General features: G+C 42.6%; 2 protein-coding genes across 3 annotated transcripts; one reads left to right on the forward strand and one right to left on the reverse strand.

Moving 5' to 3' along the window:
- CGRRF1 (cell growth regulator with ring finger domain 1) lies at positions 1-11,893 on the reverse strand. Of its 2 annotated transcripts, XM_010712123.4 has the most exons (7): positions 11,688-11,827; positions 10,074-10,195; positions 5,933-6,072; positions 4,368-4,545; positions 4,024-4,171; positions 2,602-2,709; positions 1-1,282 (listed from the first exon to the last, which is right to left on the reverse strand). In XM_010712123.4, exons 3-7 carry the CDS (start codon positions 5,994-5,996, stop codon positions 932-934), a joined length of 849 nt encoding a protein of 282 aa, XP_010710425.1. In that variant the 5' UTR covers positions 5,997-6,072; positions 10,074-10,195; positions 11,688-11,827; the 3' UTR covers positions 1-931. The 2 variants fall into 2 exon arrangements, with proteins under 2 accessions (XP_010710425.1, XP_010710423.1); XM_010712121.4 differs by lacking the exon at positions 10,074-10,195 and having other exon boundaries at positions 11,688-11,893.
- Positions 11,894-12,150: 257 nt separating this feature from the next.
- Positions 12,151-23,687, forward strand: GMFB (glia maturation factor beta). The gene is made up of 7 exons (XM_010712124.4): positions 12,151-12,283; positions 13,604-13,700; positions 14,241-14,290; positions 15,241-15,290; positions 16,338-16,420; positions 17,909-17,982; positions 19,910-23,687. The coding sequence occupies exons 1-7, from the start codon at positions 12,281-12,283 to the stop codon at positions 19,979-19,981; spliced, it is 429 nt and encodes a 142-aa protein (XP_010710426.1). The 5' UTR covers positions 12,151-12,280; the 3' UTR covers positions 19,982-23,687.
- Positions 23,688-24,143: the final 456 nt, after the last annotated feature.

Consider the following 24,143-nt stretch of genomic DNA (forward strand, 5'->3'; position numbering starts at 1 on the left):
TTCTTTAGCTTCTTTCTTTATTAGAGTAAGCAAATGTCCTGGGACTACTGATAAAAGGAAAAGTAATGGTCAACTTTTCATCCAGTCTGACAATGCAAGTAAACAGAATTGGAAATTCCCCAAGCAGGCAACTCGGATAAGAATAGCACAGCAGAACTGCTCAAGTAACTCCATGGAGTAATTAACTAACATTTGTATGGAGAACAAGTTCTTGCAGCCCTTGCCGGAAGATTGAAAATCTGTTGCAAGATGACATAGTAGTAGCAGCTCAGGCTTGAAAGTGTCAGCAAGGTTTAGTTCAAGGCAACAAATAGCAACAGAACCCTTTCCACTGGTTCACTGGGCTTTGGCTCAGACCCTTCACATGCACATCATTTCAAAATAGCCCCAAACAGTGTCCTGAACAACTTCTCCTTCTAGCTCCTGTCACAGTACAGCCTTTGTCTACAGAATAAATATGGGTTTGACTACAGAGAATGTACCCTTTCCTTCATTTGTCACACTCTGTAAAGTGCCAGGTTTCTAAATTTTAAGGAATTAAGATGATATATAGCTCTAATATTTTAAATATAATAAATATAGAATAAGCTATGTGCATTTCAACTTCACTTGCAAGTTTTGTTTGCAAGTAGATAAAGCTAAATTTAGTAATCAAAATAGCCTGCAGTAGTACTCCATGAAAAATTAGTAAGAAGCTATAAAAATAATCCCATCCTTCAAGTAGATCCTACGCACTTCTTCTGTCCACATTGCACAGAGAAATGTAATGTTCCTGTGAGCGTATGGAGCGAAGACACATAAGGAAGCTGAAAATTGCCTAGCAATGAAAAGCAAAACTGTACAAGTTAATGCTAGATATCCTCCCATAAACAGTCTGTTCTCTACATTTAACCTTGGTGCATACAACCCAATTCTTTTATTTTTGTCTCCATTAAAAAACTCTTCCAGGATGAACATCTTGCAAGATCTGGGTTGATTCATCTTCATCTTGCTCCTTTTTACTGCAGAGTGGGAAAGACTCTTGAACAAACTGCCTACACATTGGACACTGCTGAAAATACTTAATGCAGCCATCGCACAGGCACGTGTGCCTGCAGGGCAGGAGTACCCAGTTCACTGTGCCATTCTGGCACACAACGCAGTCTTTACTGTTTTCTTCATGCAATTCTGGTTCATCTTCAGCCAGTCCAGCCTTTTCCAGCAAGCTTCTATCTGTGCTTCTCTCATCTGGAGAGGTACCACACGAAGGTGGCGTAGGACTATTTGCAGACATGAAGAGCTGCTAAAATACACATATACACAAACATTTAGCACAAGTCAGCAAACTACCCCCACTACCTGGACACACATGTTTCATGTAAATTTTCACCAGGACAGATTTGTTTGGTCCCACTGGGTCAAATAGGGCCAGACTCATTCCTTGCATGAGTCAGGACAGTTCCCTGGCCTTCAATATACATATAATTTTATGCTTCTGAAATACAAAACACTGGCAAAATAGTAAAGATAAGATGTCAAATCTTACCTTAATCAAATCAGTGTGCATGCGTGAACTTTAACTGAACCGCACTGGTTGTGAGCAGCTCAGGTTTCTGTTTCTGGCTTATCATTATCTGTGCCTTGAGGGATGCTTCTACCCACTCCCACCAAACATATATCTCAGCAAACCTTCAGAAGTACTTCTCTTTACCCATTCTGCTCTTTCTCACGTTGAAATCCTTTATTCCCTTCTAGGGTGTTTTATGGAAAGAACAAATTCTTCTGGACATGACCTGCTAATAAAGCCAGTGAACTGCCATGCAGACAAAGGTGCCCATAGGGAACACACTACTCAACTGTATCACACAGTGCAGCTGCACAGTTGTTTCTGTTTACTTTAAGCTGTATTTTTTACAACAGCAACAGAAAATCAAACCTCAAATGGAGTCAACTTGGAAGTTTACCTGGATCAACTATGTCAGTAAAAGATGGCCAAGACAAACATCTCTTGGGAAAACTTTATTTCCAGATGAATGCTAAGTGAGTCAATTGAATTGGTTTGGCACAATTTCCAGCTAGTTGATATTATACATTATTGTTATTATCATGATAATAAGGTGACATAGAACTACATCATCAACAGACATGGGACACAGACAGTCCTAAACACATAGATAAGGGAAACTGAAGAGGAATGAAGAGAACATAGGCTCATCTGATAACAGCCTGCACTAATCTTTGTACACACACTGTGGTAAAAAGAAATTAAGAAGTCTTCTAAGGCTTTTCCAGTTGTATAGCAAAAGAGGAGAAAGTGCTGCTTTGAGAGACTAGCAAGGAAATAATTGTTTTGTAGAGAAGCAACATTCAAGAGCTAGTTAATTTATTACTAGTGCTTTAACAGGTGGACAGGACCCAGGCCTCCAAGACTAGAAACAACTTCCCTAGTAAATCTTGGATATTTTCAGATATTCCTGCACAGTAACTTTGGCTGGAATTTCTCAACTAATAAAATAATTGTAACTATTACTGCAAGGAACTTGATAAAAAGTCATGTACTAACTTAAGCACCTGAAAGCCCACACAAACTAAGCTTAGCACAAGTGTCAGTACGTGGCTTACCTTCAGATCATGGTATTGGCCTTGAGCTAGAAGTAGGTACTGATATAATATTCTGCAGGAAAGTCTGTAGCTCTCGTCAGGAACATGAATTACAGCCACCATTGAAATCTACCAAATGAAAAAGTATGTTTAATATCTTTCCTTTTCATGATATGATTCATATAAAATGGTGTGTCATAGAATGGTTTGGGTTGGAAGGAACCTCAGGCTTTAAAGATTACATATGCTGTTACAACTTCTGACCTGCTCACTTCCTCAGACAATCAGGTCTTCATCAATACTGACTTCAAGCACAGAGGAAAACAGAATGCTGGCCAAGGTAAAAATGGGAAGTGGCACAAGATAGCTCTTTGTGGAGCCTCAGCTTCCTGCCCTGGTCATCCATTGCACCCTGCTGTAACCAGCTTAGAGCAGAGAGTTGCTCTGCCTGCTCTCAGCTGCTGGAATTGGGCCTCATACCAAAAAGGCACCCAAGCACATGCCCTCCTCCTGAAGCTCAGTGCTTATGCAACTGAGGTAGGGCTTACACACTCACGCATGTGTCTCAGCCTCACACTTCAAATCCACTACATGGCTAATTACATACAGAGCTTATATACATACATACCTGTGCATGTGTATTTATACTAACTGAATTTACTATCCTTTTATGCAATAAAGGTTTTTTTCTTATCACAATGCCTCAAGAAAATTCGCAGAGCTTCGTGCTGGCTTAGTTTTGGAACCTGAAAGTCATCAGTTCTCCACGAGAATTACAGCCCTCGTGCTTTGATGAGGTTCAAAAACCTAGCAGTTCTCAGTGTGTCTGTATTACATCATCACACCCCAAATGCTGTTTCAGTGGCAATGCATGTCCTCAGCTCAATGCTCGTTCAGACACTGAGGCAACTTTCTGAATCATGCGTAGGACCCATTCCAGATGGAAATGTCTCAGCTCTTTAAGGTGTTGTTTCCTCTGTTATGCTACCTCATAGTACAGAAATCTATACAGTGATACTAGAACCTAGCATTAACTTTGTGCTGTTTGATCATAAATCTTCCTTTCGAGTGTTTTCTATCTCTTGTACACCACAACCAAGTTACTTCTCAATCTTCTGTTCAATACACTGAGTCTTCTACACCTTCAGTTCTGCTATTCTTCAAATAATTTCTGTAACCTTTTTCTGTTATCACATGAATCTGGTGTGGAAAATTAGAGGAAAATTCCAGCACAAAACCACACAGGCATGATCTGGCCACATATGCATTCAGGATGAAATTTAGCCCATGTTCTTAGCTTTCAAGTCAGCAATCAGCACAAATATCTCTGCCAGATCTAAAAAAGAAGGTCTTTCTTTGCCAACAGCAATCTGAAAGACCATATCAGCAACAGGAGCTCCACCACAGATAAATATCCCTGAAATATATTCCTGTATTACTTACAATATCATATATTTCCCTGTCTTCTTCATCAGCTAATGTCAGCAGTGCTATCAGAGGATAGCAAAGTCGAGGCACTGGGCCAAAGTCGACAACTTGAGCATCTTCTGGTAGCTGACAATATTTTTCTTCCTTGTCATTTTTTTTGATGCTTTATTTGTGTCAAGGAAAACAATCAGTGTCACAGTGATAGCAGACGTGTGACGTTTGCATAAAGAATATTTGTCATCATATTTGTCATCATATTTATTCCTAATTACATCGTACCAAGAGCTGCCTCATGTTCACAGCTCTCCCTGTGCCAGCAAATTAGCATATTTTGTCACAACAATTTAAAGAAAGGATACAAGTATTGCTGTCTGTAGAGATATTCATCATACAGAGCATCCTCTAACGCCTGAGGAGTATTTATTCTGAAGCAGTAGACATGTTTTTGCAACGCCTCATGGAGTTTTTGAACATTGCAGCCCCAGTAGCACGTAAGAACACAGTCTTCCAGACAGTCAGGTGTCAGTGTTACACCCTCTTTTAAAAAGAAGATAAGGACTTCATTAATGCCATTAACTCACCAATGTGCAGGAATTCCGGAACTGCTAAGTGCAGGGTTTTAAAAGGAAACAGGCAGAAAACAACGTCAGCATCCCAGATCTTTACCATTTTAATCTAATCTTTAAAAATTCAAACTAGGTTTGGTGCTTCTGGAAGACAACGATGAGAAGGCAGTGGGTGTGAGGAGACACAAACACTGCCTGAGCTAAGAGAAGCAGCATGTGCACTACAAAGGGTAAATTTTAACTTGTGCTAACATTTTACAAGCACACTGGAAGGCTCAAGAGTATAATCTCTAGACCAAAGTCCGTCCCCTCTTTAGACAATGACAGTAATTGAATCACTGACCTACAACACCCACCGTGGCCTACAAGGATAAGGCCCTCTTGGTCATGCAGAGGAATGCTAAAAAGAGGATGTGTGCTGCATTCCCTTCTTAAAAACCAAGCATCCAGCACTGCAACCTCTACAATGCTAACAGCACAAACAGGAACACAACTCTTGAGAAGTCCCACCAAATTCAAGTGCTCAAACCTGCTGGAAAATTCATGTGATTTGATGACTAACTGCAGGGGTTTGTTCTGAGTGTGCTTCTTTGTTGTTTGTTTTGTTGTGTTTCTGTTTTCTTTTTTAGTTTTTTAAAGAAATGAAGACAAAGAATGTTCTGCTGCAGCCCTTTTCTCATCCACTGGAAGGCTTTGCATCTGTTTGGGTGCAAAACGCTCGGCCTTGTTTCATACTCCCAAGCATGCAGAAGTACATGAATTTTACTTCCTGTGTGGGTGATCTCAAGGATTTTAGGGACTACTTGATCCACGCAGATAATTCACTTCATTTTCCATTTAATCATGCACACATATTTTCTTTATAAAGTAGTGCAGTTCCAAACATCAGTGGAGAAGAAATTTGATTTTGAATCAGATGGTACATATTCTATACTAAATTCTAATCAAAGTCTACAAAAAACACTGACAGTAATTGGCAATCTGCAAGGTTTTTAATTACTTAAATACCTGTTATAGCAGGAAGTGGTTCATTAATAAGAATTACACTGTTCTTAAATATCCAAATATTTTGCTTTAAACACAGAATCATAGAATCATAGAATGGCCTGGTTGAAAAGGACCACAATGATCATCTAGTTTCAACCCCTTGCTATGTGCAGGGTCACCAAGCACCAGACCAGGCTGCCCAGAACCTGTTTTTAGCCTATTTCTGAATGGTGACAAAATGATTATTCCTTCTGTAATGATGGAAGTGTATTTCTGAGAAAGTACTGATAAGTGGTGAGAGCAAGAAATAGAAAGAACTATATTTAGGAACACAAACTAACAAAAATTAAGCACATTAGAAATCTACTGACTTGTTACCGAAGCTGTGTCAGGATGAGAGATTTCTAAACCAAAAGGATTCTTCACTTGTCTCATCTGCTTCTTCAGTACTCTGGTGCTGGATTCTGTTTCTTCTGAGTTTCTGAGAATAACAGGAACCCCCAGTCCAAACCTGAGAGACACAGAATAAGAAGAATGAGCACGTTATGCACTGCTGTTGGCATGTTTGAGTTTCTGTTCAGCTCTAAATAACTTGCAGCACAATAAATGGATCCAGTGTGGCTCTGCACAATATCTGTTAGGATGCATATAAGAGAGCATATCAACAAGAGGGGGAATGGCTGTTTTTAAGGGTGGGTAGTGATAGGACAAGGGAGAATGGTTTTAAACTGAGACAGGGAAGGTTTAGGTTGGATATTAGGAGGAAGTTTTTCAGCCAGAAGGTGGTGAGGCACTGGAACAGGTTGCCCAAGGAGGCTGTGGATGCCCCATCCCTGCAGGCATTCAAGGCCAGGCTGGATGTGGCTCTGGGCAGCCTGGGCTGCTGGTTGGTGACCTGCACACAGCAGGGGGTTGGAACTGGATGAGCACAGTGTTTAAAAACAAACAAACAGAGGGAGAATACTTTGACAGTATTTCCAGAGAGAGTGAAATTAGTGAGGATGGTCAATGCCCCCTAGTGGTAAACGGTTAACCAAAGCTTTCTTACCATTGACATTCTGCATCCAATCACACGACAAAAAAGCCATTGCTTACTGAGATGGAACAGATTTAAGGACAGGGTGCTCTGCAGGAAGACCTGAGAGTGAATCATTCAGCCCTGTGGCAAGCATAGCTGTAACTGCAGCCAGTGAGATGGCTTTAGAGATCAAGATCCTGATTTTGCATTTTATCCTTGATCACAACAAAATGCCACGTCTAAATCAGAGGTCTGACAACCTCTGCATTGAGCCAGAAACCAAATGTGAAACAGCCAAGACTGAATCACAGGTGCAACTCTAAGACCTCTCCAAAGGTGAAACTAGCACGCAAGCCCCGCTATAGCTTGGACAACTTCTGAACCTTTGCTTCATCTACTTAAACATCCCATCAACGAAAATAAAAATCAAGGAAAATGACAAGAAATACTTCAGGATGGTTTCTGACATCATCTTAAAAACCCTGAGGTTTTCACATTGCCCGGGGCTCTTAGGGAACTGCCACAGAAGATCAAGATCTACAAAAGAAGCTCTACAGAACACTTCCTTTTTCTTTTGGCTAAAAATAATTCAGTGTTAAGATGACAGCAGTAACTGTCAGTAAGCAAGGGATAATTAGAGAAGCCACCTTAGATACACAACCAGAAAACCGCTTCAGAGACTGATGGGATTTTTGTACCTGCATGAATCCAGCACTGCCTCATTACTAAGGTGACACGGAGAGGCTGTGGGGAGTCCTTTGCTAATCTATTTGAGAACACAGTTATTAATTAGCTCAGGCTGCATTGTCACCATTTAGTCCTTCTGCTGCCATCGTTGTCTGTTCAATGGCCTCAAATTTTGCTTTATGAAGTCATTGGCTGGAAAGTTTTGAACAGCACAAAGTGTCAGCTCTTCCTGCACCAACCATTTCCATGTTGTACACTGGAACAGCAGCTGTTACAGTGATGGATCTTGTCTCAGTAACTGCAGCTGAAAAAGGCACTACCAACTTCAGCATAATCCATCTGAAAATCACTGCATGTACAACACAGCTCTGAGCCAAACAGACAATTTTGTGGCTTTACTGCTCCTTATTTCCTGGCTTCAAAATCTTTATTTGACACACAGGAGTCCAAAAAGAGAGAAAACAGAGCTTTTACTGACACCAAGCTCTTGCAAAGTGCTTGTTAATTCATGTTGGAGGTACCTTTTGTGAGACTAATGGAAAAACATCAGTCAAAAATGATTTTCAAGTTGAGGAAACTAAATTCACAAAGCCAGCCTCGATAGCAACAGCCTGCTCCTGGCAGTCCAACGTGTATCTGCCTTTAGCATTTCATGCCTTGCTTTCCTCAGTATCACAGCTATATCTAAAAAGAAAAAAGTGGTGAAAAAGAGTCTATATTTCTTACTCCATCTTTGATAAATTCCCTTGGTTTGCCAGGCTGGTGGAAGCATTGACTTCTTTGCTGATATAACATAGGGTGCTCAGCCATGCTTAGTTTGTGCACGTGGAACATCAGATCTCTTACCCAGTGCAACTAAACACAGCCGTGCCTACTTTGCAGGGGCTGTAATGAATTATGCCAGCTTAACATCTTACTCATAAAGAAACCACGTGCAGCAGCTGCTTCACTTATTCAGCATCTAAGACTCAGTGGAGCTAATCTCTCCAGCCACACATAAAGATGCCTCCTGTTTTATACCATCTGGCTGATTCCAAAGTAAGAACCCTGTTCTTTGGAAACTTCCAAATCCTCTGGTTGAAAGCAACAGGATAATCACCATGAAAAAAAAGAAAAAAAAGAAAAAAAAGGCTCCAGTATGGTTTTAGCAGCAGCTGAAGGCAAAGGGCCCTCTTTGCTCAACAGTAAGATACAGCACTTCTGTCAATTTTAAGGCAGCGTTCAGCATACAAAGGATGAAAAAAGCTTTTATGATTTAACTTTCCACCAGCCCAGGTTGACAGCTGGTATATGGGACAATTAATTTCTTTAGAACCATACTAGTTTAGAAAAGGCAGGTAGTTCCAATGGTTTTGTTCAAGTTGATTTCTTCAGTGGGCGGTGTGGACATGGAAGAGATGCTGAGCTCACAGCTCCCCCTGCTACAAGCATTCATCTCCAGTTAGGAGGCAACTCACAGGGCTGTATGCAGCCAACCTAAACTCCACTTTTGTCTCTGTGCCCATCTAACGAGCTGGCTCTTCCAGCAAGCTTCCTGTTCAGTAACCTGTTCTCTAAGTAGGGCCACTGCCTGTAAAAAAATGATGCTCTTCAAATCAAGGCATGGTTTTGCAAATTAAAACATCAGTATTCCTAAGCAGTTGGTGTTTTTCAGGCTAGCTGCCACCATCATGTGTATGTTTATAAACAGGTTGATGATTGATTGATCCTGAATGATTGATTGATGCTGGAGAAAAGGCAGGGGGGTGACCTCATTGCAGCATTTCAGTACCTAAAGGGAACCTATAAAACAGAAGGGGAGTCAACTCTTGAAAGGGTAGATAACAGCAGGACAAGGGGAAATGGTTTGAAGTTGAGGGAGGGCAGATTTCAGTTGGATGTGAGGGGGAAGTTCTTTTCCATGAGAGTGGGGAGGTGCTGGAACAGCTGCCCAGAGAGGCTGTGGATGCCCCGTCCATCCCTGGAGGTGTTCAAGGCCAGGTTGGATGGGGCCCTGGGCAGCCTGGGCTGCTCTGAAATGTGGAGGTTGGTGGCCCTGCCTGTGGTGGGGGGTTGGAGCTCCGTGATCCTTGAGGTCCCTTCCAACCCGGGCCATTCTGTGATTCTGCGATGCTGAAAATGATGGGGTAAATAAAATGTCACTATGGCATCCATCAGATAGCATGTATTCATATGATACCATATGAACTTATAGTATCCTGTGTAGCAGATTGCTTTCATGAGTTAGGAGGTTCAAAAAGTAGAACTGTAGCTGCAAACACACTGAACTTGCTTGGAGGTTCTTGGATTCTTCAGTGCTGAACATGCTTTCATTAAGACTGAAGATCTTTAGAAAGAGATTTTCAACTTCACCAGATGCAAACCAATCTACAAAAGCTATATGTGGAAGTTAAGTTCACATATGTTCAGTTAATAGATGAGTTCAACATAGATTGAGTTTAACATTTAGAGAAGCCAGGTCTATCACTGAGATGCGAAAAAGGTACACAGTCATCAAATAACCCATGTCTATAGAATACAAGGTTTTCAGAAGATGTAGTCCATCAGAAATATACATCCCTGCTCTCTCAATTATCTACGCAAAAGCATGTCACAGGAAATACAACCTGGGGATAAGAATAACTAAAATAATGAGTAACTTGGTAAAGAAACACTGTTTTTGCATTTATATACAGGAGATTTATTTGAAACATGATTTAGTATCTTGATTGACAGATGAAGTGAAAAAGGGTAATTTAGTGAATGGTAATATAGCACTGTCAGTGTGCAGTGGGACAGAGAGAATTGTGACAAAAGATTTCTACCACCTTTCCTGAAGTAAGTAACGATGTGGAGCTTCATCCAGCAGGACCAACCTTGCCTTCACTTCCACCTAGCCAGATCTAGGGGAGGCAATGCAAAACAAGAATAAAATCTTTCCACAGTATATCTGAAAGATCAAAAGATAACTTAAATCAGGCTGAAAGCAATCGACGACATCTCGACGAGGCAGTAGCAGCTAATGAAGCAATGTAAACAAGAACAAGACTGTGCACTAAAGGAAAAGTCTGGCAGAGCATTTATAAGCTGCCAAAAGAACAAAGAGCAACAGCTAAAACACCTATATTTTAATGAGACAAAGAAAGGAATACACTGAAGCACAGCACTACAGATATTAATGCTGAGCCAAGAGGATGAAATGCAGTTTCCTCCAGAAACCACACAAATGTCATGTATTCACATTCTGATTGCCAATCGATGCTCTCAGCTTGGCATGCATCTGTATTTAAGTTCTTTGCTATGAGAGTGGTGAGGTGCTGGAACAGCTGCCCAGAGAGGCTGTGGATGCCCCGTCCATCCCTGGAGGTGTTCAAGGCCAGGTTGGATGGGGAACTGGGCAGCCTGGGCTGCTCTGAAATATGGAAGTTGGTGGCCCTGCCTGTGGTGGGGGGTTGGAGTTTCGTGATCCTTGAGGTCCCTTCCTACCTGGGCCATTCTGTGATTCTGTGAAATGATGAAGCTGACACACTGGCTCGAGTCTGATGGATTGAGGATTCAACATATGAGAACATTGCCTGATGGTCACATCAGAAGCTGGACAAAAGACAATGTGGGCAGCTGCTAAAGCATGGGGGCTGCCAATACAACTCTCTGATACTGTCCAGGCATGCTGAGAGCTCAAGGCTCTACCAGCTCTAGAAATTCAAGCCCCCTGCTTGTTCATAAGGCGTAAGTGCTGCTCCGCAGTGGCCCTGGCTCAGCAGCAGGTCTCCCAGCAGCACTCACACACAAAGAGCAGGCTGGGGTGGCTGGCTCACTCTCCACATCTGCCTCTGCAGCCCATACAGACAAGCTCATGGAGCCTTAAGCTTCAAGATCTTGCGATTAAACTGCAGAAAGGAGACCAGCTGCAGCATCGGTACAGGGAATACAGACAAAAATAGGAAAATAGAAAAAATAAACAGAGATAGGAGAAGGGGGAATGGTTTTAAAGTGAGACAGGGGAGGTTTAGGTTGGATATGAGGAGGAAGTTTTTCAGCCAGAGGGTGGTGAGGCACTGGAACAGGTTGCCCAAGGAGGCTGTGGATGCCCCATCCCTGCAGGCATTCGAGGCCAGGCTGGATGTGGCTCTGGGCAGCCTGGGCTGCTGGTTGGTGACCTGCACACAGCAGGGGTTGGGACTGGATGAGCATCGTGCTCCTTTGCAACCCAGGCCGTTCTGTGATTCCCCCACACAGAGCAGCCCTTCCCCACTGCAGCAGGTTCCAGCCCTCCTCATCCCCAAACCCACCCACATCCCACACAGCCTCTCCCACCACCCCAGCCCTCAGCCCACAGCTCCGTTCCCACAGGGCAGCAGTCCCCCCCTCCCCATTACCTTAGCCCAGACCCACCGCCCCACACCGGCCTCACAGGCAGCACCAGTCCCCGCCGCACTCACCAGCCCAGCACCAGGCCGCTGGTGACGAGGAAACAAACGAACACCACCGTGATGTAGAAAAGCGGCGAGTACTCGTAGAGCGTGACGAGAAACACAGTGGCCATAGGGCCGGCCGGCAGACACCCGAGCCCAGCCGCCCGCCCCACCACACTGGCTACCGGCCAGCTGCTGCGCAGGACGCATGCGCAGAAACCAGGTGCATGCGCAACGGTATATTGAAGCCGTTGCCCTCAACTTAGTGCCCTCTCCTGAAGGAACGCCTCGTTGCCATGAAACCGCGCGGCGGGCGGGGCCTCGGCGTCATGGCAACGGGGCGCGGCGCGAGGGGGGGGTCACGTGGCCGCACGGCACGCGCCTTTGCCCTTTGGCTTTCCTTCTCTCTCCCCGCGGGCCTTGAACCTCCTCGCTTCCCGTAGGCGTCTGCCAGTTCCCGCCCAGACGTGGCGACGAGGCTGATTGGCTGAAAAAGAGGAGAGGGGAGGGGGAAAGGGAGGCGGGGTCTTCTTGGCGCAGGAGCAGTAGGGAGGGCGGCTCAGTGAGGAGGCGGCGGGGCGGCGGAGCGGACGGTTGTGTTGTTGGCGCGCGCGCTCAAGATGGTGAGAGGAGCTCGCGCCGCCTGAGGGGGGGATGGGCGGTACGGGTCGGAACGGAGCTCTGTGGGGGAGTGGGGTTTGTGTAAGCACACCTCATCCCAGTGGATTTGGGTTCAGCCCCAGTCGGGAGTTGGGGAAACGCTTCCTTCTGAGAAGGGCGTTGAGGTGCCGCTGCTGAGGAGAGAGCGGGGCTCGTGGCGGCTGTGGGGCGGGGGAGCTGAGGGGAAGCTTAGAAGCTGAGGAGAAATAAGCACGGGGGAGGGCGGTGCGCACGCAGTGCTTGCAGCTGGAGGAGCCCTGTGACAGCAGAGCCTGCGATATTTATTTATTTATTATTTTTACTTTTTTTTTTTTTTTTTTACGAAGCTTGGAAATGCAGCCGTTGAGGCAGAAAGCCTTAGGAATTGTCGGGTAACGGGTGAGCTGGAGCTAGTGGCTGTGCGAGGTGTGCTGGGGAGGCTCAGGAAGCGGTGCGAAGATTGTGTCAGGGCAGCAACCTGCTGGTGACACCACTGCTTCCTTCCCCATCGTCGGCGTGGTGACTCATAGGGCAGCTGGGTGCTGCTTCGGAAAGCTCAGGCTTCACAAATGTTGCTCCCGTTTATTTAAGTGCTTTGATTATTTTGTTTGTGCTGCTGTGTGTTAGTTCCATATAGTTGGCTTGTCAAGTCTTGAAGGAACGCCTCTTTCCTTTTAAGGGCTGTGTTGTGGGAAAATAAATCCTTGATAGCAATGAAGGAGAATAGTCTTGCATCAAGGATGTAACATAACGTGTTTATAGTTAAATGTTGGCTTTCAGGAGGGATGGAAGAACAGATAGGTGTGTTTTCGTTCTTAAAACCTGCTTTCACAGAATCACAGAATGGCCTGGGTTGGAAGGGACCTCAAGGATCACGAAGCTCCAACCCCCCACCACAGGCAGGGCCACCAACCTCCACATTTCAGAGCAGCCCAGGCTGCCCAGGGCCCCATCCAACCTGGCCTTGAACACCTCCAGGGATGGACGGGGCATCCACAGCCTGTCTGGGCAGCTGTTCAAGCACCTCACCACTCTCACAGCAAACAACTTCACCCTCACATCCAACCTAAATCTTCCCTTCTTCAACTTCAAACCATTTCCCCTTGTCCTGCTGTTATCTGCCCTTTCAAAGAGTTTATAGGCTCCCTTATTTCCTAGTTTATGTGTATACTTTGAAACTTCTGACAAATGACTTCAGTTCCACTTCCTAAGAGTTTAAGAGCATATATCCATGATGTGGGGGTATTTCTCATATTAAAAAGATTTCTTTCAACTGTCTTTCACCTCTGCAATTCCCTCCACAGAGTGAATCTCTGGTGGTTTGTGATGTTGCTGAAGACCTGGTGGAGAAGCTGCGAAAATTCCGGTTCCGTAAAGAAACCAACAATGCTGCCATTATAAGTAAGTTTAAAACGTGATTGGTGAAGATCCTACAGTCCTGTGGGATCCTTTCTTTCTCCCCATGTAGTTTTGTTGCTGTAACAGGTAGGTGTGAGCCAGGAGTCCGCGTCTGCCATGAACTAGAGTACCTCCTGTTCTGCCTCTCTACTGCTAACAGTAGAGAAATGCAGTTTTAATGACATGAGGCCTGACTTCATCTGCCCTTGGTAGAGCTTTTTGTGGTTAGTTGTGGCTCAGAGTTCATGGCTGATTTTAAAATGATAGCAAAAACAATTTATGGCACGATCACTTCAAGTTTGTAAATTATGTAGCTTTTAAGCATGATATTTTGTCCCTTGTCTTTGAAATCTGCAAAAGACATGTTGCTGTGAACAGCCTTTGTATAACTTCTGACTTCAGGGATTTTGTGAAACCGTGGGGCAGGGTCTGAAGAAAGAATGGAGGGATGAGAAATGTACTTGTGAGGGGCTGTTAAAAAGCTTTATGCATACGTTGTGTAAATCAGTTGAAAGCTGATCTGTGTTTTATTTTGATTTGTAGTGAAAATCGACAAGGATAAGCAGTTGGTGGTACTGGATGAGGAGCATGAGGTTTGTTAAATGCATTGTAAATAAGAGTATCTTCAGCCTGCAATGTATTGTTGTCTCTAAGGTACTGCCTTAGTTTCAAATTGTTATCAAACTCTTAATCTAATTTGGGTCATGAGCTGATCTGAATGCATGGACACTCTGCATGTAAAGCACAGTGCTATTAATAGTGGAACTGTGCAGAAGCAATTGAGGCAACAAATTAATTGCGCAAAAAATAAGTTAATTCAAAGCTGTGATGATGCAACTCTGTATGTAAAAGGCATCTTTGGCACCTGCTGGCTTCTCAAAGAGTTCTCTGCAGCATTTCCACATAGATCTGCATATGGATCTCTGAACTCATCTGCTGTCAGTTAGAAGCTAGGCTTGCTAGTCCTTTGCAGCTCCTAAATTTGATAGATGTCACAGTAAACCACCTGGTAGTATTTCTTAATGGTACACAGGGCAAAATTAAATCCTTCCAAGGGATTTGAGCATTACTTGTAGCTCTTATACCCTGGAATGTAGCAGCTAATGTAGTGTTTGAGTGGAATGGGGGCTCTTTGCTTGCTCAAGGAGCAATTTCTCAAGGAGCACCTTTTATGTAGCTGGTTTTTAACAGATACTTACTTGGATGTGCTTGTTTACTTCTGTTTAGTGCTGGAGTTACAAAAGTGCTGTAGCTGCCAGCTTATCCAACTAGAGCCAGAATGTTTTCAAAGTCCATTATGCCTAAACTAGGGATGATTATTCACATTAATGTTTACTTAATGTTTAGTTGCAGAAATCTATTAGCAGACGAGCTTTCTTAAGCTGTTCTAGTAATTGGTGTTAGAGATAGTTATCAGTTAAACTAAAGATGTGTATCTAACTTGCAGATGTTTTACCACCCCGCTATTCTGCTTTAGCCTTCATAGTATACCTTCAAGTGCAAGTTCATTTGTTCAAATACTGCTTGTGTTTAATGTTACCAGGGTATTTCTCCGGATGAGCTAAAAGATGAGCTGCCTGAGAGACAACCTCGATATCCTTCTTGTGCTGCTGGCATTTGTCTTAGTCACTCCTGGAAGCTGTTCAAATGTTTAAAGTTGAACTTCACCTTTTTAGGCTAATGCTTGCCTGTAATGAGACTTCAGTAGTACTTGATTTGTGAGGCATCTTAAGGATCAGTTCTCGTGATGCACCGAATGATTGTCCCAGTTCTTAAAGACTTAAAACAGCAACTGCTACAGTTAGGCCTTTCCCAAGGCTTTATTTCCTTTTAAGCTGTGCTCTGTAACATTTAGGGAAGTGCTGTTACTCATGAAGCAAGTAAAATGCACCAGTTTTGCATGTTGCTACTTGCACATACAGAAAGCTGCCCGTGTAACTTTGGATCCATTTTGGTGCTTTCCTAGCGTGTGCCCCTTGCTGTTTTGCTGCAGGTACTGCTGCTGGGAGCACTTCAGGCCTGGGATGTAGGGGAGAATCCCTGTACTGAAAGAGGGAAGGGGGGGAAAAAAAGAAAGGAAGTGAGTTGGCAGAGGGAAGTAAATTTTTTTCTAACTAAACAAAACAAGAGGGGTATTTAAGCTACAGCTGATGAAAATATCTGTTTTCAGTATCCTTCAGAGCTGGCTGGCAACGTTCCAGGTGCCATTCTGAAACTTTACTTTCATGACTGTAGTGCAGTAGGAGGCTATAAAGCAGGAGTTCAAATTCCTGAGAGCACCTGAAGCAATGAAGTGCTCATCTGAAGGGATGTGGCCAGCAGCAAGATAGCCATGGGTGTGAGAAGTCTTTTTACAAAAGTGGAGGAGGAATCTTTGCAATGAAAGGGGTGTTTTTTAGCTGTCTGATGTTAAACAGCTGTAAAGAAGCAACCTTCACTCTCTGGCTGCTGTAGAGGTTGATAAAAACAGGCAGGGTCAGTTCTGAAAGTCAAATATGGAAATGAAAGTAAAAGACAGACTACAAATTTGAGTCATCTCCTAGAATGTGTGACTTCTTTGTGTCTGCATCAAGCTCTGATAATTGATGATTATCCTCACAAAATAATCTGTTTCTCAGTTTCTTTAACCTCAGAAAAAACATTTATTGTGTACAGTTACAAGTATCAGCATGAAGATGGAAGAGTTTCTTATCCGTTGTGCTTTATCTTCTCCAGCCCTGTGGGTGAGTTAACCCTGTGAATGGCAGCTACCATGTGCTGTAAATCTGGGAATGTTCTTTGCAGTAGAGGAGAAGAAAAGTGCTTGATGCTCAAATATTGGTTCTGATATGCAAGGCTGAATTTATTTATGCCTGTGCTGCAATCGGGGCACTATAAAGCTGTGGCACTGCCTGGAGACCTTTTTTGGAAGAGAGGAATCTCTAGTATATTAACTCTGTCCTCACCATCTGCTCATGACAGTTGTTAACACTTCCATCTGCCCAGATCTCCCTGCTTGCTACAGGTTTTCATTGCATTTGGGGTTCACATTTAAGACGCTTAGGTAGTAAGGTACAAATATGCTTTGTTTTCCGTTTCTGAAGGCTGAAGAGAAATATTAGTTTCCTACATAGCTGTCCAAATGGTGTGTTTTTCTAACTGGGCCCACTGTGATCTCAGTGGCATGCTCTGCAACATTTTCCTCTGAATGACAGGAGCATGCAGTGCTCTGCATCTGTTCATGTAGGTTTAGCAATAATGTGTTTCCTTTCAGCCTCTCATCAAATCCTGGGGACTTCTCAAAGCATAACCAGAGTGGCTTCAGGAAATGAGTGAGGAGAGGGCTGGAACCACCTCTGTATGTCCTGCTTTTGGGATGTCAGACATTGGGCAAGAGGCAATTGCTGTCCTTCTCAGAAGGCCGTGTCTGGCTGTGAGAGGATCAGGACTGCATAAAAGAGAGAGGATGGAAGCTAAGAGGATTTTCTTGCAGGCCTATATGTAATGGACAGCAACAATTGCCTCTCAGCTGTTGTGATTTGGAAGCATCACAGCTGTAGCTAAAAAGGAGAATAGAAAGCTCCATAACTCAGATCTGGGCAGGTAAAAGTGTGAATGAACAGAAAATATTTGAGGGGGAAAAAAAAAGTGTAACCTTTGATCATCCCAAGTTTTTACAGCTTGCTCTGCTTGCTTCACAGCAACCCACATCATAAACTTACCCGTGCAGGGAACTGTATAATTCTAACAGTACATTTCAGCTGACTTGGTTTGATTTGAGTTTGATCTTAGCTCAAATGCAGATGCTATAAAGATTTGAGTAGAACAAGGAGAGATTTGGAAATCTTCCAGAAATAGCAGGGTGGCAAAGAACTGTATGTAATGTAACCAGCACACTACTGCAGTGGCAGGAATTACTGCTTTGATGGCTGTTTTATTCTGAATTGCAATCCCAGTTCAGATACTGCAGTGTGAGATGTTTCTGAGTAGAAATACAGGTGGATGTTGAGACTATTGATTCAACTGCTTCAAGTGCCAAGTGTGAGCAAAGAGAATACAAAGAATATAAACATTATGCTGAAGTATGTAAAGAACTGGTCACTTCTCTGAATTTAAGAAGTGGCCTAATTCAGCTTTCAATTTAAATTGAAAAACAAACAATTTTGATGTGTAGCAGCTGAAATAACCAAGCACCACCTTTCTTTTTTTCTTTTCTCTCCACACGACTACAGGATGCAAGCCTGAGCAGCAGATGATGTATGCTGGGAGCAAGAATAAGCTTGTACAGACAGCTGAACTCACTAAGGTATGATTAATTAATTGATGTAACTGCCTCTGCATCACATGTGGTTTGCTGTTTAGTTCTTGCTTGAACCCAGTGTGAAAAAGATGTTATGAGACTTTGTAATTACAGTGTATAGATTCTGTTTTAGGAAGACTGAAGATAGCAGTGTTTATTTGAGGTAGGGGGGATGTCTTCTCTTTTAGAGGTCAGGAAGAACAACGTTGCAAAAAGTAACTGAAATACCCTTCAATACCCTTCAGTAGGATGGATGTCTTCACTTTGATGGTGTATTGAAGAGGACAGGCTGAAGTTTTGGTATGGTATAGACTGGTTTTGGGGTTTGTATGATCACAGAAATTACCTTTCAGAGTATGTGACATCCATGCAAAGTGGTGAACAATCCTAAATCTCCCTGTGTTTGTCCTCTCCAGTACTGAGACCAGAAGAAATCACAATCATAAAATAGCCTGGCTTGAAAAGGCCCACGATGATCATCTGGTTTCAGCTCCCCTGCTATGTGCAGGGTTGCCAGCCACTAGCTACCTAGGAGTGGATATGGAAGTCCATGATTATCTTCCTTCTGAAGCTGATTGTAACCTGTCTCCAGCTGAAGTTTCCTCCCTCTTCAGATGTGCTTTTGTCCTTCATTGAGCCTTGATTCATTCTCGCTCATGCTTTTTCTTCCTGCTGTAAATTCTGCATGTGAGCTTAAATCCTCTTATTTTTCTCACTGGCTTCTATGTTAGCTTGGCTCCTGGTAAGCTAAACGAATGCTTTAGAATTCTATTTAGAATGCTAGATTTTTTGTTCCCCTCATCCTACATCTTTTACAAGGAAAAAAAAAAATAGTATTGGTAGTATCATTGCCTGAACACGAGGGGCAGCGTTCAGAGTCCAAACCGTGTGAGATGGAAAATGAGGGGGGAAAAGACAAACAACCAGAATTGTTTCATGAAGAGGATTAAAATGCTAAAATGGCTCAGGAAAGGACTAATATGGAGCTCATTTTAAAGCACTGGGTTTACTGAGAAGCTTGCTTTCTATGTCCTCCAAAAACCCACTTGCTCTGCTGGCCCTAGTATGCTTTCTGCAACTGTGCAGTTAGACAGATAAAGCTATTTCAGCACTAAATCAGTTATTTTCATCTTGTCAGAACAGGAACAGTAGACTGCAGTGAAATACTCCCCTCGTTCTTTGCCTAGGAGAATGTTCTTGAAGGCTTGTGGATTTTACTTGCTTGAATCTTCTGAAAAGATAACCTGCTTGTTGGCATCTCAAGGACAGTACAGAATTAGCTTACCCTCTCAAGGGTATTAAAACTCGAATTCTAAATCACTTGCACATATGGGATGTGAAGAGTTTATTGGCTACTATGGTCTTGTTTGCTGTTTCAAGGCTTCGTTGAGAGCTGAAGAGTTGCACGAAGCTTTAGGTTGGTTCTTTGTGAGCCTTCTGAGGTATTCTGAGCCCCTTTAAGGGCAGAAGTATTATTAGATGCTGTGACTTTACTTCAGAACAGCTGTATCTGGGGCTTACGAGCACGCTTCCTAAACCTGGATCTTAATTCAGCCTAGAGGTTAAATTCATTTCTGCTGTCCTCTTGCTGAGGTATTTAGGGAGTGCTGTGTGAGATGGTGTGATTTCAGAGCAAGTTTAAAATGTAGTAAATGTTGTCACGTGCTTTTTTTTTTTTAAGAACAAGAATGAAGTCTAGAAATAGAAATTGGAGAATTCTTGTCAAGTTATTAACATCCCTTGTCACTTAGTCTTCCACTGATGTTACTTCAGAATAGTAATCAGTGCATTCAAGAAAACAAAAGAGAACTCTTGGTTACTGGTTTTTTTTACAGCTTGGACAACTGATGTGGAAAGGTATTGCTTGCATTGTATCCTTACCTCTTCCAAGTACCAGCAGCACAAATACTTATGCAATGTGATTTTTATTTAGGTATTTGAAATAAGAAATACAGAAGATCTAACCGAAGAATGGCTGCGTGAGAAACTGGGCTTCTTCCATTAAGAAAACCTCTGTAATGAGTATTTATGTCCCATCCTGATCATACTGGAACCAGACATGAATTCTTACAGCTAAGAATGCACTGTATTTGCATCTGTTTCCTGCAGTATGTCTCTTGTGCAAAGTTTGTGCAAAGAATAGCAGGTCTGTCTCCTTGAAGTAACAAATCTTTGCAGATGTTTCCTTACGTGTACCTGTTAAAAGGGAATACTCCTCTGCAGGGAATCCTTTTGCACTCTTGTGACTAATATTTCTACAACTAAAATAGTTCAGTTCTGAATTTATAACTATATACAGGCATAATCTGGAAGCTGATGCTAACTTTCTGAGCTACAAATGCAACCTTACGACGTGTACTAGCCATTTATATGCAAAAACTGTGTACTGTCATTGTTGTCAGAATTTATGATGTCCTCTCAACTTTGAAAACTATTCCCTAGGAACATTCAGTGTTCAACAGACAGAATCCTTGTACAGCAGATCGACCCATTTATCCCTCTGTGTTATGTCCATGTGAACTTCCTCAAATTCTTGGAACTAATTCTTGTCATTCCAGTAATTCCTCAGCTGACTGAGGCAGTCGTACTAAATTTCAGGGCAAAGCTTTGACTGTCCAATTCTCATGCTGATGCAGTCTTACAGGGACTAGAAGATCACTAAGGGCTGAATTATGACTCTGGTTCCTCTCACACCAGATGTCTTGCATTTCTAACTTACTACACTGTTAAGAAGTTTACCTCTTTGCTCCTTTCCTCTTACACGAACACCTGTGAATACTGTGTGCCTTTAATTTGTTAGCTTTAAAATGACTTGAGAATTTTACACTGCCACTTAATACAAATTTGGTAAAAACCTTTGTTAAAGAATCCAAGTAACGTTCTTCCTTGTGCCTAGTGCTGCAGATGACATCTATAAAACAGAAGCTAACCTCCTTTTCTTAGCAATTCCAGTCATCTGCTCTATTCCTAGGAGTCCAGGAGTTAAAGCTTTTCATGGTACTGAGTGATTTATATCTTTTGTTATACAAGTTGGCCACACGTAGCTTTTTCAGTATTTTAATGACAGTCTCTAATTTTCTTAACTGCTTGTTAGTCAGAATTACATTCCAGATGAAAGCTTTTGCATACGGGATTTGATTTTTTTTCATTTACTTACGGTTCATCTCTTTGAAACAGTAAAGATTCTAATGTGAAAATAGTATGTAACTTTTATAAATGACCTTTTTACAGAGCCATTTTATATTGAGTAGAATAGCTGTCTGCTATGGGACATCGTGTTCAGCCAATGCAGTGGCAGGAGGAGTGCTCATGTGACAGCATCTCACTATCTTACTCGTGAGTGTTTGTTGTGCTGCTGAGTAAGTGTGGAAGAGCAGCTTCCTGTTGATAATGTACCTTAAAACACAGCTGCCCTAACAACTCTGCTTGGTGAGGAGGAACGAGTTGTTAAATTTGAAGGCCAGTATTTCATGCTGTGAAACCTTTGCCAAATGAAGGTCTGTTTTATTTTTTTGTTTGTTTGTAGGCATATATTGTTAGTGTTTTAACACTAATTCCGTAAAGATCACAAGGAATTGATTTGCAGAGGTCCTCAGTGTTGATAGATTTCTTCTTAGTTTGATGTTACTGCTCATTTCTTTGTATATGGATCTGACTTGAGAGGAGCTCTTCAAAATACGTTAGAATGATTCAATTAAATTGATCTTTCAGTTCTGAAAGGAAATGCTTGTAATGAAAATACAATTTCTCTGGTGAACTGGAAAACCAATTTCATTTCCCTGGACAAAAAAGATGTTGACTATGAAACTGCTTGATCGTTCTATACTACCATCAGTTGTGTAAGTAAGACTTAACTTTAGAAAAATGATGTCAATGATGGCATCAGTGTTGAGGCAGCAGAAGTCTTGTTTCCTTGGTGTTGTGCTAGAGGTAAGGCCTGCTAAAGTGCAGTGTGGCTGAAGAAAATTTGCCGCTTGAAATATTCAACTTGATATTTTTTTTTATTGGGAAAACTGGATTAATAGCTTTTATTACTGTATTTTGTACACTGCTGGGCTGCCAACATCCAGCTGCTGCTTGCACATGTCTCAACAAAAATAACTGTAAAGGGAGACACTCTGGAGGAGAAGGAAGGAGCTGCTGCAGGCAGATGAGTGAAGCAGGTTGTGCATCGCTCTGCCTTCTGCTGAACAACCTCTGCTACTTGAGATTATGTCTGTGTAGTGGAACTCTTCATTTGGAGTTCTTTACTGTTCACTTTGAGTGTTCTTGCTTCTTCCACTTAAGGATTTCTGCCTTAGATGCTGCCCTTCGAGTCTTGCAGAAAGCAAACTAGAGTGTTAAAGCCCACGTTCTTGTGGAAGGAGATATTGATGCTGCTCAGCCTGCCAGTATTAGTCTTGTAACAGCCTTGCTCCACAGCTGTAGCTCCTTCCCTGCTTTGAGCTGTGGCAATGGGGAAGCAGCTGCAGGTGCTCGAAGGAAGAATACACAGAGGATGTTTGCCATTCTAGGCTTGTTGTTTTCTTGTTCCCAGTGCAGTGTTTTGGCACAATTATCTGCCATGTGCTGTCCTAGGCCCTTGAGATATAGGTAATGCTAATACTTGGTTAAACAAAGACATTGATTATATCCAAATCTGTTCTGCACAAATGCTTGTTTTCCTATTTTTCCCACCTTATCTATGTATATTCCCTAATCCTCCCCCTTTAAGATCAGAGGGAGGCTGGTGTGTCTGTGTTCAGAAGGCCAGTATATTCTGACTATGATTTGCTGTTACCTGTCACCACGTGCTTGTCTTGTATTTTCAGATCTCTAAAGATGGTTCAAACAAGATAAATTAAATAACACAGCTTTGTAGCTGAAAGGTCTGAGAGTCAGCATTTTCCATTGTGAGCTCCTATTTTTCAGGAGTTTGTGAGTTGGCCATAAAATCTTTGGCCAAGAGTTTAAGGTCTTTCATAAAGAGACTTCTGCCACAGTTTTGCTTTCAGTATTGACTAGATGGCTGGGATACAGCTCTTGTAATCCTGCTCATTGATGGTAAGCTGAATTAAAGCATGAATTTGCATGGCAACCCATAAAATGGACTTGTAACGTTCGAATATTTTTTAACTGATATTTGATGGTTCAAGTGTGTTTCTAGAATCATGAATGCTGTTTTGAGCTTTCAGAGGAGGCAATAATGATGTTGACACCTTTCCACTTCTCCAAAGGAGCATCTTATGTATTTGTACCGAGATTCCATTTTTGTATCTTTAACTGTAAAATAAACAGTCCAGAAATAATGTTAAGCAAGTAAAGGGGATCTGAGTCAAACATGCAAAAGCAGGGGATGCTGACAACTCCTCGTGTCACTGCTTGAAAGAACTTTTGAAGTCACACTTTGTTATGTGCAGCTAGTAACTGAGAAGTGCAGCTGTGATGTGACATGAGAATTGAGGCTCTTTGCCTTTGCTCCGTGATCCAGACTTGATGTGACTCGTGCACTGTGATTTGTCCAGGTTGGCATCAGTGCTGCAGGTGGCAAAAAGGTGGGAGGGATTCATGGCCAGTCTTGAACTCAGCAGTTCCATGAACATACCCGTAACCAGTACAACTTCCATATGCTGTTTAGTCTCTGCTAGTTCACATTGCATGTTCACTTTAAACCAAATCTTTTTTGCTAAGCATGGTGCTTGTATTGGTATAAATAAAATGTTTAATTAAGATGTTCTGTTTCCCTGTTTTAATTGCAAAGTAGCACAGAGCATGGATCTATCTGAGAGGGGGAAGTCAGTATTAGGCACGACCTTCCTCCTCCCAGCAACCTGGAATTTGCTTTGAACTTGTATTGTGGTGTTTAGTGTCCACTGTGCTTCCTCGCTGGCTCTTCTCAGGGTAAGAATTCCTCTTTCCATCCATTTTGAAGGGCAGCAGCAGGAAGGAGGACAGAATGGCTCTTCAGAATTTTTTTTTTCCTTTTCTTACCTTGTTGAAAAAGCTGCTGAAAATAATTTTGGTGATTCAGTGTCAGTAGTTAACGTGTCATCACTTCTGCCAGTGCTGAAAAACAGGATTAATGGACCACAGTTTAAATATGATAGAAGTAAACCCCTTCTTCCTCAGGTGCACACAGTCCCTGGTGAATTTAACAGCTGTGATGGAAGTAATGCACAGCAGCTTCA

The sequence above is a fragment of the Meleagris gallopavo genome, chromosome 5, assembly GCF_905368555.1.
Source record: "Meleagris gallopavo chromosome 5, MGAL_WU_HG_1.1, whole genome shotgun sequence".
In the NCBI taxonomy this organism is placed as follows: Eukaryota; Metazoa; Chordata; class Aves; order Galliformes; family Phasianidae; genus Meleagris; species Meleagris gallopavo.